Source organism: Ilyonectria robusta, assembly GCF_021365365.1.
Source record: "Ilyonectria robusta strain PMI_751 chromosome Unknown BGZ61scaffold_6, whole genome shotgun sequence".
Classification (NCBI taxonomy): Eukaryota; Fungi; Ascomycota; class Sordariomycetes; order Hypocreales; family Nectriaceae; genus Ilyonectria; species Ilyonectria robusta.
In genome coordinates, this window is record NW_025764440.1 from 1309356 (window position 1) to 1321735 (window position 12380).

Genomic DNA, 12380 nt, shown 5'->3' on the forward strand with positions numbered 1-12380 from the left:
GCCTTCTTGATCGCCGTCCACCCGAGAGGTGTTGGTTCGCTGATGTAAATCCGACGGGTGTTTGAAGCAAGGTTTAGTCTTGACAAAAAGGTCCCTTGGTCCTCCCATTTCAAGCTTGGCGTTTATCATGGACATGGTTCTAAGCTTCAGGCTAAGCTAAAGCTTGTGGATTTGGCGATGTGATGCGTGACCAAACAAAAGGGTGTCTGTACGAAACAAACACAGCCCGCTCAATATCGCGCGAGCATGAACTAAAACTCAACAAGGAACACCCCATCTCCTCACAAAAGGCAATTCTTTTTAATTTATTCGATTCTCCTCCTGAACGATGAAGTTTATTCAACAGGCTCACATTCTTGGGTGCCGCTGGATCACCACCTGATTCCGCACAGAAAGCTCTGTGCTTGGGAACCCTCCCTGGAAGTGAGAACAAAGAAATCTCAGCTGAGGGGTTGGCACACATCAATGCCGTCCAAAATGGTACCATTGACGACCTGTGCGATTACTTCTTTGTTTGCTCAAGCAAGGGATGAGGCAAACGCCCACCCAATATCTCGTGCCAACATGGCAATGACGACAACAGACATGATATATCCCCAGGATTGATTCCTATCTTGCTCACTTGAACACCTTCTTCCATAATTGTTTTGTTTCGTTTAAGATATCATGGATCAGGGTCAAGCGTCCTCTGGTGTTGCGGCTGCTGCCAGGAAGAAACCTGGTGGTCCCAGATTTGAACTCGTCAAAGAAATTCGTCACGGTGTATGGATCGCCGTCCGACCAGGAGACCCTCGTGGAGAACAGTACCTCGCCCGCCCCGTTGAGGACTTCATGAAACTTCGCAAAGGTTCCGACACTGCCGCTTGGGAGAAACTACGCGACGAACACAATCAGGCCCATGTCGTAGCCCAGATCCTCAACCATGAGAACCTCGTCAGCCTTGTCGGCCGCATCGACAGTCGACCTTTTTCTAAGATTCAGAAAAATCCCAAGACTCATAAAAAGGATGACAAGATTGATTCCTATCTGGTCTGGGACTATTGCGACGCCGCAAATCTCAGCGCGCTCTTCAAAGAGCACCCGTGCAAGGATTCTTCCTACTATCTCCCCGAATCTCTCTGCTGGCATGTCCTCCGAGCCCTGACACGAGCCGTTACATACCTGCACGATGGAAAGCGGCTGCATTTTGATGCGGGCCTCCTGCCTGGCGCGTCCAGGGCGTGGAGGACCGTTGACGCCGATTGGCTTTCCATCCTTCACCGTGCCATAGAGCCCGCCAACATCTACTTCCAGCATCCCCGCGGCACCGAGACCTATGGCCAGTGCAAGCTGGCTAACTTTAGCAAGGCGACAGTGACGAGCCATGTCGCCAATGTGAAGAAGAAGCTCGGAGCCAAACCGTCTGGCATGTCGATGGCCCGTTATCGAGGCAACGAGCCGCTGATCGAAACAATGGGGAAGTATTTTAGAGAGCCTAAAGACGATTCAATGGAAGACTCTTCAGTGGAAGACTATCCATTAGAAGACTCTTCAGTGGTAAGAGTTGGACTTCTCGCAACCGTCCATCAAAACTCACACCTTCATATAGGATGAACGCCCCTACACTCTGATGCAGGAGCTCTGGTCCATCGGCGCTGTCATCTTCACCATGATGACCGGCAAAGCTCCCGCATTCAGCTGCAAGAAGTGCGGCTGCTGTCACATCCGGTATTGTCAGGCAGAGAGCTGTCTGGAGAACGCAGCCTTTCGAGATGGCTGCAATTGCCTCCTCGGGGGCTGTGAGCACATAGGCAAAGAAGATTGTAACGAGCCATATACGGTGTGGAAGGCGTGCCCGCCCCACCACATATGCGAGGAACCCATCATCAACATCCACACGTACCTCGCGCGGGCCAAGTACACGACGATGCTGCGCAGCGCCATCAAGGAGCTGATCATGTACGATCCGAAGCAGAAGAACTTACACGCGGCTGTGGCGCTCAACCACGCGAAACATGTGGAGGCGTACTACCAAGACTGGAAGAAGCAGACAGAGGAAGGGAAGGAGTACCGGGATCTTGAGGACGACATGGCTGAGCGGTGGGTGGTAGCAAATCCGTGAACAGGATGAGGGGAAGAGGCGAAGCTGTATTGTCGAGGTTTCTGAGACGCCATTGTTGCCGACTGACAATCTGCTCTTAAAGACAGAATATCCCTTGTACTCGTTCATTTCACAAACCCATTCATTCATTTATTCAGAGATTCCATTCATAATTAGTGCAGCTGTTGCAAAGCACCCGATCCTATCCATGACAATTCGATCCAATGATCTTACACGACCAGTGGCAATCAGCGAGGCCCAATTGGCGTTGGGCTCCATACTCTCCATACTGGCATCAGGCCCACGACGCTCTTGCCAGTGAAGGACCCCGCACCGCTACCGCACTGAGACCCTGGCGTTCCTTCCCTGCTCGGCCTGGATCAGTGCGAGTCCATGAGCCCCGCCATCAGTCGGTCCAACAAAGCTGCTGCCCAGACATTCCCTCCACTTCATCTCGTCAAAGCTTCAACCGTCATCAGCTCTCCAGACATCTGCCCATTTTTCACGGCCGTCAACAACAACGCTGTCCATCGTCGCGCATACTTCAGATCGCTTCACAGCTCGTCCTTGTCTCGCTGCCGCCTTCGCCGTCACTCACGCAAATCCCTCGACCCGCAACAGCTGCCCTTGAGCTCTAACCCGCGACGCACCTCGGTCGACCTCCGATCACCTCCATCCGCCCGCGCGCGATATCGCATCCCCAATCAACCACTACGCTCCCAAATGTCCCATCCGAATCATACACCGCCGCTCCTCCTCACGAAGCGCCTCACGGCCTTCCTCCACGCCAACCAGACGGCCTCGCTGCCCACCTTGCTCCTCACCACCCCTCACGGGAAGCTCCTCGCGCACGCCAGCCCCCAGCCGGTCTCTGTGCTGCGCACCCACGCTACAGTCGCCGCCTCTCTCCTCTCGATCCATTCTTCCTCTTCGCCCGTGCTGCCCTCCGCTCTCCCCGGCTCCCGCACGCCCGATCCCATTGGCAGCTCCCCACCCGATGAGGACGAGGATGAGGACGCTGACGACGAGCTGTTAAGCCAGTCCCAGCACCAATATCAAAACGCCCCCAAGATCAAGCCCATCAAGCCTGCCACAATCACCGTTCAGCTTAGCGGCGGTACAGTCGTCATTCGCCGCCTCAAGTGCGGCCTACTCTTCGTCTGCGTCGGCCCCGCCCAAGACGGCCCCAGCGAACATTCTTCCCACCTCCATCCCCACGACCGCTCGGGCGATGTCTCTCACGTCGGCAGCCCCGGCGAGGCCGATAGCATGATCAGCACCGGTGCCCAGACAACGGCCAGCCTCGAGAGCTCCGCCGGCACGGGCGCTGCTGCCATTGCCCTCCGCCGTCATGCAGCCGACCTCTCCCGCTGGCTCGACGACAAGCTTGGCACGCTGACCGTCCCCGAAGAGGGTGTTGGCGTCCAGTAATTTTGAAGTTTCAAGCGAGTGACGGTCCTTTGAGAAATTGTGGTGTAGCATTGGCGGCGTTGGAAAGCTGTGCTTTTGAGATACAAATATTCCTTGCAGAATGGACAGAGCAGATAGCTCTATTGTCTCTTGTATGGGCTGGCGTTCGGGGTTGAACTAGGTAGATACCAAAGACAAAGACAGTCGATATCTAAATCACACTTGGGAATCATATTATTACTTAACATTCCGCTTTTATTCCGCTACCTCCAAGTTGAGGTGTACTACAAGCAAGTAAAGCTGGCTTCTCTAAAAGTCTAACAATACGCCTGTTTTCCGGCGGAGGCCCCAGGATACTTTTTCTCTCTCGCTGGTCAAAAAGAAGCAACAACGCCTATCCGTCCGTAACGCCCCAGGATGCAGTACCAAGACGGCCGTAAGTCCAAGCCGAAGCCAAGTTGCCCCAAACAGTTTGCGAGGGGCGATGCCAAAATAAACTAGACAAAAAAGTGGATTTTTGAGCAAAGAATGGCCTGTATCAGAGTGCCTACTCAATGCTCATCCGCATGATACCGTCGTGTGTATCGATCATTCCCTGGAAACCGATTCGTCCCTTGCTAAGGCGGCCAGAAGGTGCAGCAGAGGAGCTGGCGCCGGACAGGTTACCTGGAGTGCTGCCGGACTCGCTGGGTGCACTGCTGCCAGCCTTATCGCCGCCATTGCTTCCAGGTCGGGAACCAGAGGTCCACGGCTGGACATCGCGCTGAAGGGGACTCTGCATAATGGGCGAGTTGTGGGCACTCATACCGGGGCTGACAGCGCGGCGCTTAAAGCTAATAGGATCAAAGTCGTCATCGCGGCGACGTTTGCTATTGATACGACGAGTAATTTCGGCTGCACTGGGTGGCTGAGGACCGTAGTTCTGGGACGGCTGTGAGAAGTTAGAACAAGCAGACTAGAGCGGACAGGGAAGGGTTTACCGGAAAACCAGGAGGTCCGCCAAGGGACGGAGAGTCCATCGCAACATCTTCGCTAACGCCAGAGGAGGAGCCTCGTGCCAGGAAGGCAGCTGGGGGAGGTGTAGTTCTTGCACCACCCATGCTACTCGACTCGGAGAAGTTGTCCCAGAAAGTCTTGCCTTTAGAATTCTTAATGACATGTTGCTTAAAACTGCTTGAGAGGCCTGTGGACAGGTCACCCATCATGTCGTCCTCGGCGACATCACTCAAGGGGTCCTGCTGCGTCATGTTGGGCGAGGAAGGCGCCGTTGTCGTGGTTTGAGTAGACTCTGTGACAGTTGCTTGAGGGATCCTAGGCTCAAGGTCCATGTCGCTTTCGCGAACCTGTTTGACCACTTCCGCTTCTCGTCGAAACTCAGTATCAGCCGGTGCGCTTTCCTCCAGGAGGGCCGCCCGAATTCGAGCAAATGTCTTCGTCTTGGGCTATGCGGATGTCAGAACGATTGCCAATGCTGAGTATCAAGGAATGGTAACTTACCAGGAGATTACCACGGCGCGTAACTACCCTCCTTATCACACCCCGCTGCCCGTCTGCTCCGAGGCCATCAATATCGCCCATCATCCTCCCCTCGTCTGCGTCTGCCCCAGAAATGTGTAATTGGTTCGCCTGCCAACTTATGCTCTCTCGTCTTGCACGAGATGCACTGCTAGGAGGCGATTTGGAAATAGACGCTGAAGCACTGCTAAAGCCAAGGCTCAAGTGTCCGCGCGCCTTCTTCTTTTGTTGCTTGCGCGGACGCTGGCGTTGCTGGAAGCTCATCAGGCTGCTCATGGCAGGAGATCCGAACGGGATGCTTGGGCCTTGAGGACCCATGGCCGGGCCCATCTTAGAAACCTGGGGTGTTGTGACATAGGATTCGTCCATGTCCTCATCCATCAAATCATCGTCATCCGAAGAGCTCGAAGAATCTGACCCGACAGCGTGGGTGCTCCCGAGAGAACTACTGACGTGCATCTTCTCCTGATTGCCCATGACGGACCACAGGGATGTCGAAGTCAGCTCTGGCCCTCCATAATTGCTCCTCCGGCTCGGTATGTTCATCGCCCGGCCACCCGCGGTAGGGGACGAGTCTGGAGAAGACTGCTCAGCGAGGGTCGAGTGGTGTAGGCTCGTCGCGGCGCGCGAGAAGTCGAGGCCGCGGGAGCGACGAGGAAGGATGTTTGTCGGCGAGGCGTATATTTGTGAATGGTCGAGCTTGGGAGAGAGAGGAGCGGGTTTAACGTAAGGATTCGAGGCTCCAGCGGGAGGAGTAAACTCGCGACGGGGTGGAGGGAAGCCGCGAGAGTTGAAGTCTGTGCGACGGGGCGTGACGGGGGTAGGGGTGTCGCGGATGGTGCTGTCGTCTTTAGAAGTTCGTCGAGATGCCTCGACAATGTGCGGCGAGGGCGATAGTTTCGAGGGAGTGCCTCCTCCATCCGACATGGACCGAGTCTTGGTCAAGGGCGACCGAGCCTGTGTTCTGGATTGGGCGTCGGCACCTGCCTGATCATCCATGATAACTGAGTCTTCGTAGGGCTCCCCCATGAGGTTGCGAGGGCGCTCCATCTTCGGGATGTTGGGGGGTCTCGGCGTCGCACTTTGACGGTTGGTGTTGGTGATTGAGCAGGCGGTGCTGGGGCGTGTTGAGGATCGTCCAGGCAGGGCGGTATGACGTTGTGTCGTCCTCATAGAATCGCAGCGTCGTTGGTGATCAAGGCGCGATATCCATGAGGGTTGAGGAGACAAATAGCATAGCTTCGCATACTAGACCTCCAGTGTGATTCAAGAGTCGAGTAAAAATGGGCGGAGGAGGAGGATGAGGCTGTACGAAGTCGAGGCCAAGCTGAGGCGGGCGGCTAATCATACAGTCGAAGAGCGGCACACGGTGCGGTCGACAGACTTTCCAGCGATGGATGGGGGCCCCGCAGTTGCATCGACCCCCGGCTGGCAGTGGCAGTGGCACTGAACCAACAAGGGTCCCTTCAACATCCCGGTCAGAACCTTGAAGGAATCCAACCATGAGGGTTGCGAAGATTTTCTTTGCCATATCTGGATCGAGATGTTCGTTTCGACCTCCATGCGCATAGCAGAGTACATATGCCGCGAGGTCGAAATCCAGCATCTGGCCATGGCTGACTACCTTCGTCCTGGCGTCAACTTAGTCCAGGGAGAGCTTCCTGCTAGCAATAGCGACATCTCATTCCCCACTGCCAGATGAGACTAAGTGCTGATTCTTGGAATAATAACACCAAGGTTCTTTATTGAGAGTAGATCCTGACTTAAGGGCAGAAATCTCGCTAATGAAATGAATCTCAGTCGAGTGTACAGTGCTCCTCGACTTGTGGCCCTACCCTACACCCAAAATATTGGTGACATCTTGGACGAAGTCGTCGATGGATACATAAGAATTTCAGTGTTTGTGTGCCCATGATTCACAGGATGGAATATGAACTGTGCACACTGCTACCAAACTCCTTGGATCCGTGGCAGTGCCTGGGGTCGTATGCCGGGATTGGCTGCATATCCATATGTCACGATGACATAACTGCCGCTTCAATGAGACAACACTTGTAGAAGTTAGGCGTCACGGGCCTAGTGCGTCGTTAACTTTAATGGTCTTCGTAGCAGCGGTTAGTCTCCCTCTTCCCAGAGAAATATCCCGGATACGTCGTTTGACGTCAGTACAGATGCACCCTCGTCAAACGCGAAGTGGGGTAGCTAGAATGGAGGGGTTCACCCACATTCAACCGGCGAGATTATTCAGCGTCTTGCATGTTCTACCCCAACGATAAGACATTTGCCTCATCTCAATGAACGCCGCAAGAGCTGTGCAACGTCTCAGAGCCATCCAGAACACCCTTTCTTTCCCTAAATCAACCTCTGCCACCTTCTCCAGAGGTACTCCCTCGCCACCCCCGCTTCGAGAAGCCTGCCACTGACTGGAGCCAGGAAACCAAGTGAGATCAGTAACCATGGCGGCCACCACGGATACCAACAACTACAAGTTCAACCACTCGATGTAAGCCCCCGGATTTGGCCCCTCAGCTGTGCTAGACCCACAGGCACTAATGCTAGGCAAGGATTCGAGTCAAGGACCCTAAGGAATCTGGTACGTCAGCTCACCACCTTGATGACCTGAACTCGACCAGGGCTTGACATAGCTGCGATAGCTTTCCACAGAATGTTGCATAGGCTATCTCGCTAACTTTATTTCCCTTCAGTCAAGTTCTACGAGTTCCTGGGCCTTAGCCTCATCAAGAAGCTCGAGTTTCCCGAGAACAAGTTCGACCTCTACTTCCTGGCCTACGACTCCGCCAACGCCGTCAGCTCTGGCAAGTCGGTTTTCGACAGAGAGGGCATTGTAGAATTAACTCACAATCACGGAACGGAGTCAGATCCTGAGTACAAGATCAACAATGGCAATAAGGAGCCTCACCGTGGTTTTGGTCACTTCTGTATCAGCGTGGACAATATCCAGGCGGCGTGCCAGCGCCTCGAGGATGCGGGCTACAAGTTCCAAAAGAAGCTTTCTGACGGCCGAATGAGGAACATTGCTTTTGTACTTGACCCTGATGGCTACTGGGTCGAAGTCATTGCCCGAAACCCGTACACTGAGACGGAGGACGTCAAAGTGACTGATGTGTCCACCTACACCATGGTATGGATGCATCAATGGAGCTCAAATGGTTCTCAGCTGACTTTTATAGAACCACACCATGCTTCGAGTCAAGGATATCGAAAAGTCTCTCAAGTACTACAAGGATGTGCTTGGTATGACTCTGATGCGTACCCTGGAAAATCCCGGCGCAGGCTTCAACCTCTACTTCTTGGGATACCCTGGCGACACGCCTGTGGTTGAAAACGGCGACATCTCTCACAGAGAGGGACTTCTAGAGCTCACTTACAATCATGGGACAGAAACTGATGAGAGCTTCCACTATCATGACGGCAACAGCCAACCCCAAGGATTTGGGCATATCTGTAAGTTGTTCTGCGTGCGCGCTAGACTGGACCATTCCCACATGGACAGGGTGGATGGCACAAACTAGCAGGACTTTTCTAACTGTGCGTCTTTTTAGGTATCTCGGTTGATAACTTGGATGCCGCCTGCCAACGGTTCGAGGATCTCGAGGTTAGCTGGAAGAAGAGATTGACAGATGGACGGATGAAGAACGTCGCGTTTCTGCTGGACCCCGATGGTTACTGGGTTGAGATTGTCCAGAACGAGAAGTTTACTGGCAAGGCAAACTTTTAAAAACGCAGCAGTAGAGAGATGAGCTACAGTATAGTTCCGCTTTTTAATTTGAGTACGGGAGGCTTGTTGTCGTATGGGCCTCTCATTCACAAAGTTTTCCCTCAGCTCTCCTAGTGGTTATGGTTATGCTTGCATGGGCCCATGGGATCAAATCAAACTGAAATTGCAATATATTGCGAGACTCATATGCTCTGTCTTTAGCATTTGCCCCCGGTCGCGCGGTCGCAGCCCTTGGCCTGGAATATCCAACCGACCGGAGATGGCTTTACTTGCAAGTGGTGGATGCTAGGGCGTAAGTAACTACTCTATCACTCAAAATCATCATCGAGAGGAAATTAATATACCCAAATCTAGTACAACTCCCTCACCCCGTCCACTCTTTGCGCCTCCGATCCATAAATGCAAGAAAGCCTCATATACCACTGACCCAACACAACAAAACATGCCATCTCGGCGTCGTGGCACAACTAGCCGTGGATAGCACTTGTGCGGAAAGAGAGATTGACTAGCATGATCAGGTTCAAGAAGCCCGACGACGGACATGCTTACCGCTACGAAAAAGCAATACGCGCGGGCGACCATGCATGAGTCTGATACAAAGTGTGGTCACAGCATCACCATGGGTCCAGAAGACATCCAATGACGGCACAAGTAGGCGGCAGAGGCGCCCTCTCGTTCGCGAGGGATGCAGGCAATGGCCATCTCACACCCCCAATCGTTCCGCCTCAGCCCACCCTGCCAGCGCAGCAACCCCCAATGCCTCGATGCCTCGATCCCTCAAGCTGTGCCTATTCCGGGTGCCGCGGAAGGGTGGGCGGCATCGAGGCTGGAGCACCGTGGCCACCCAGTCGATCCATTCCCCACGCCCACTGGCCTTGTGGCTTGCAGTAGTTCAGCATGGGGAAAATGAGGGGTTGAAGGGTTAAAGTTCGGGCTCGCGGTTCGTCGAGCCGCCTCACGTCGTTGGACTAGCATCGCCATCCCCCGCCTGCGGTGCGTATGGTGGCCAATTTGTGTCTCATCCTCCGGGCGTCGGCCTCAGCCCGTTAGCGGTAGGAAGATGTCCCCCCGCGTCTGGGGACGCTTTAAGACATGCAATCTTGGCGTGGGGAGGCCAGTAATGGATATTAGTCGAGCGCGGGACGGGACACCGCATGCAATGCGGCCTGGTATGAGGGGCTTCCGTGTCTAAGGCTTCATCGTTGACCTTCGGTTGGCTGGGCTCTGTTCCGTCGGATTGGACACGGAGAGAATGGTGGCGGAGCGCCTCTCGTGCTCCTTAAGGCGGTGGAAGAGGGAAGAGTCAAGAGAGGGGGTCAGGGCCTATATCCTGCACGTCATCTGGATTCTTTTCTCCCGATTTTTACTTACACGCATCTCCACGCTTCTCATCGCAGCTTGAAGACATCACCCATACAAATCTTACATAGTCACTACTCTCCCACCAAATTTCTTGATCACATACACTGAGATCGTACACCTACCAAAATGGCCCCTTCAGCTACTCATGATCCCCCGTCGTCTGGGAGCCCAGCCCGGCCCCGGATCTTGGTTCCCGAGAAGGTCTCTCCGGACGGCCTGGCACTTCTCACTCCCCACTTTGACGTGGACAACAAGCTTGGTCTCTCGGCGGAGGAGGTCGTCTCCCTCATCCCTCAATACCATGGCCTCATCGTTCGGTCTGAGACTCAGGTCACGGCCGACGTATTACGAGCAGGGAACAAGCTCCGGGTCGTCGCTCGAGCCGGTGTCGGCGTCGACAACATCGATGTACCGGCTGCGACAACACAGGGCATCATCGTTGTCAACTCACCCGCTGGCAACATTCTTGCAGCAGCAGAGCACACTGTCGCACTCCTCCTAGCGACGGCCCGGAATCTGGGCCGTGCCGATGGGACTGTCAAGGATGGACGGTGGGAACGCAGCAAGCTCGTTGGCGTAGAGGTCAGCGGCAAGACACTGGGTATCATCGGTCTGGGCAAGGTCGGTATGAACGTGGCCCGGATGGCCAAGGGCCTGGGCATGACAGTCGTTGCGGTTGATCCGTACGCGAGCGCCGATATTGCGCGCCAGGCCGGCGTCCAGCTTGTCCCCGGCTTGCAAGACCTCCTACCTGTGGTGGACTTCTTGACAATCCACACACCTCTCCTGGCAACGACCTTGGATCTTATTGGGGAGGAGGAACTAAAGAAAATGAAGAAGACGGCCCGCGTCCTCAACGTGGCACGAGGTGGCGTGTACAATGAGGCAGCGTTGATCAAGGGCTTAGATGAGGGATGGATTGCCGGAGCTGGCATTGACGTCTGGTCCTCAGAACCGCTCCAACCAGACTCAGCAGCTGCAAAGCTCAGCAAGCATCCCAAGGTGGTGGCAACGCCTCATCTCGGCGCATCCACCGTTGAGGCCCAGGAGAATGTTTCCATGGACGTATGTAAACAAGTCCTTGAGATCCTCCGTGGTGGCCTCCCCACGAGCGCCGTCAACGCACCCATCATCCTGCCGGAGGAGTACCGCAAGTTGCAGCCGTCTGTGCAACTGGTCGAGAAGATGGGCCGGCTGTACACGCAGCACTTTGTGCGCAGCAAGGGTGGGATGATGGGCAGCCGGCGATTCGAGTTGATCTACCACGGCGACCTGGCAGGCATGCCCAACACGAAGCCTCTGTTCGCAGCGTTGGTCAAGGGCCTGGTAGCGTCGTTTAGCGACTCGCACGTCAACATTGTCAACGCGACACTCATTGCCAAGGAGAAGGGCATTGTGATCAGCGAGACGCATTCTCGCGAGGCACAGCCGCCGACGTTTGCCAACCTAGTGACGCTGCGGTCCTACGAGGCCGGCAACAGCGGGAACGAGCAAGTCATCGAAGGATACGCGTCTGACAAGCAGGTGTACATCTCCAAGCTGGACCGGTTCAACGGCGCCTTCACGCCGGAGGGCACGCTCATCATCCTGCACAACTACGACGAGCCGGGCAAAATTGGAGGCGTGGGGATGGTGCTCGGCGCGCACGGCATCAACATCAAGTTTATGCAAGTCGCCAGCCTCGACCCACAGCAGCAGCAGCTGGCTGCCGTGCAGGACGGGCCGTTGGATGGACCCAAGGGCAACGAGGCGTTGATGATTTTGGGTGTTTTGGGGCCGGTGAGCAATGAAGTCCTCGAAGGGCTCAGGAATTCAGAGGGCGTTTTGGATGTAAGTCTAGTCAAGCTGTGAGAGGAGCGCGCCTAGACATTTTGCACTCGGGAACATGGCGCAACCTCGGATTGCTGTGCAGGGAGGGGAGAGGTTACAATCGCATCTTGTTGGTGGATTCTGCCAACTTGCCCAGGGCAGGGATGCTATCAGCACCCAACACCGCAATTTAGACCATGCGACACAAGCCATGGCATTCATTGTCCGAGAGTCTCACCGTTGCCGTCCTTCATCTCCCTCCGCACACTGCAGCTGGTCGCGTGACACCTTTATCGCCAATAGAGGTGAGACATCAACTTAGCTAATCGATAAAGTTTCCTGTTGCTGTGCATCAATCGTCGAATTTGTTTACAGATGGATGACTCCCGCTTACACAGTTCCGGTGGAACATTGCCAAAGCCGTGGTAATTAGGGTGATACCTTGGCAGCCACCCATTACCCACT

General features: G+C 54.8%; 5 protein-coding genes across 5 annotated transcripts; 4 read left to right on the forward strand and 1 right to left on the reverse strand.

The window, feature by feature from the left end:
• Window positions 1–666: 666 nt before the first annotated feature.
• On the forward strand, window positions 667–2101 carry BGZ61DRAFT_492457 (uncharacterized protein; the record flags this gene model as incomplete). Its single annotated transcript, XM_046250551.1, has 2 exons — window positions 667–1536; window positions 1589–2101. 2 exons carry the CDS (start codon window positions 667–669, stop codon window positions 2099–2101), a joined length of 1383 nt encoding a protein of 460 aa, XP_046106905.1.
• A 356-nt stretch (window positions 2102–2457) lies between these two features.
• Window positions 2458–3737, forward strand: BGZ61DRAFT_447921 (uncharacterized protein). Its single transcript, XM_046245415.1, has one exon. It carries the CDS (start codon window positions 2474–2476, stop codon window positions 3509–3511), a length of 1038 nt encoding a protein of 345 aa, XP_046106906.1. The 5' UTR covers window positions 2458–2473; the 3' UTR covers window positions 3512–3737.
• A 300-nt stretch (window positions 3738–4037) lies between these two features.
• On the reverse strand, window positions 4038–6034 carry BGZ61DRAFT_348188 (uncharacterized protein; the record flags this gene model as incomplete). Its single annotated transcript, XM_046240040.1, has 3 exons — window positions 4038–4421; window positions 4471–4932; window positions 4988–6034. 3 exons carry the CDS (start codon window positions 6032–6034, stop codon window positions 4038–4040), a joined length of 1893 nt encoding a protein of 630 aa, XP_046106907.1.
• Window positions 6035–7265: 1231 nt separating this feature from the next.
• BGZ61DRAFT_447925 (Glyoxalase/Bleomycin resistance protein/Dihydroxybiphenyl dioxygenase) lies at window positions 7266–8902 on the forward strand. The gene is made up of 6 exons (XM_046245416.1): window positions 7266–7387; window positions 7439–7508; window positions 7570–7598; window positions 7711–8147; window positions 8197–8470; window positions 8569–8902. Exons 1-6 carry the CDS (start codon window positions 7300–7302, stop codon window positions 8742–8744), a joined length of 1074 nt encoding a protein of 357 aa, XP_046106908.1. The 5' UTR covers window positions 7266–7299; the 3' UTR covers window positions 8745–8902.
• Window positions 8903–9838: 936 nt separating this feature from the next.
• BGZ61DRAFT_447929 (D-isomer specific 2-hydroxyacid dehydrogenase) lies at window positions 9839–12111 on the forward strand. The gene has a single exon (XM_046245417.1). The coding sequence runs from the start codon at window positions 10233–10235 to the stop codon at window positions 11955–11957; it is 1725 nt and encodes a 574-aa protein (XP_046106909.1). The 5' UTR covers window positions 9839–10232; the 3' UTR covers window positions 11958–12111.
• Window positions 12112–12380: the final 269 nt, after the last annotated feature.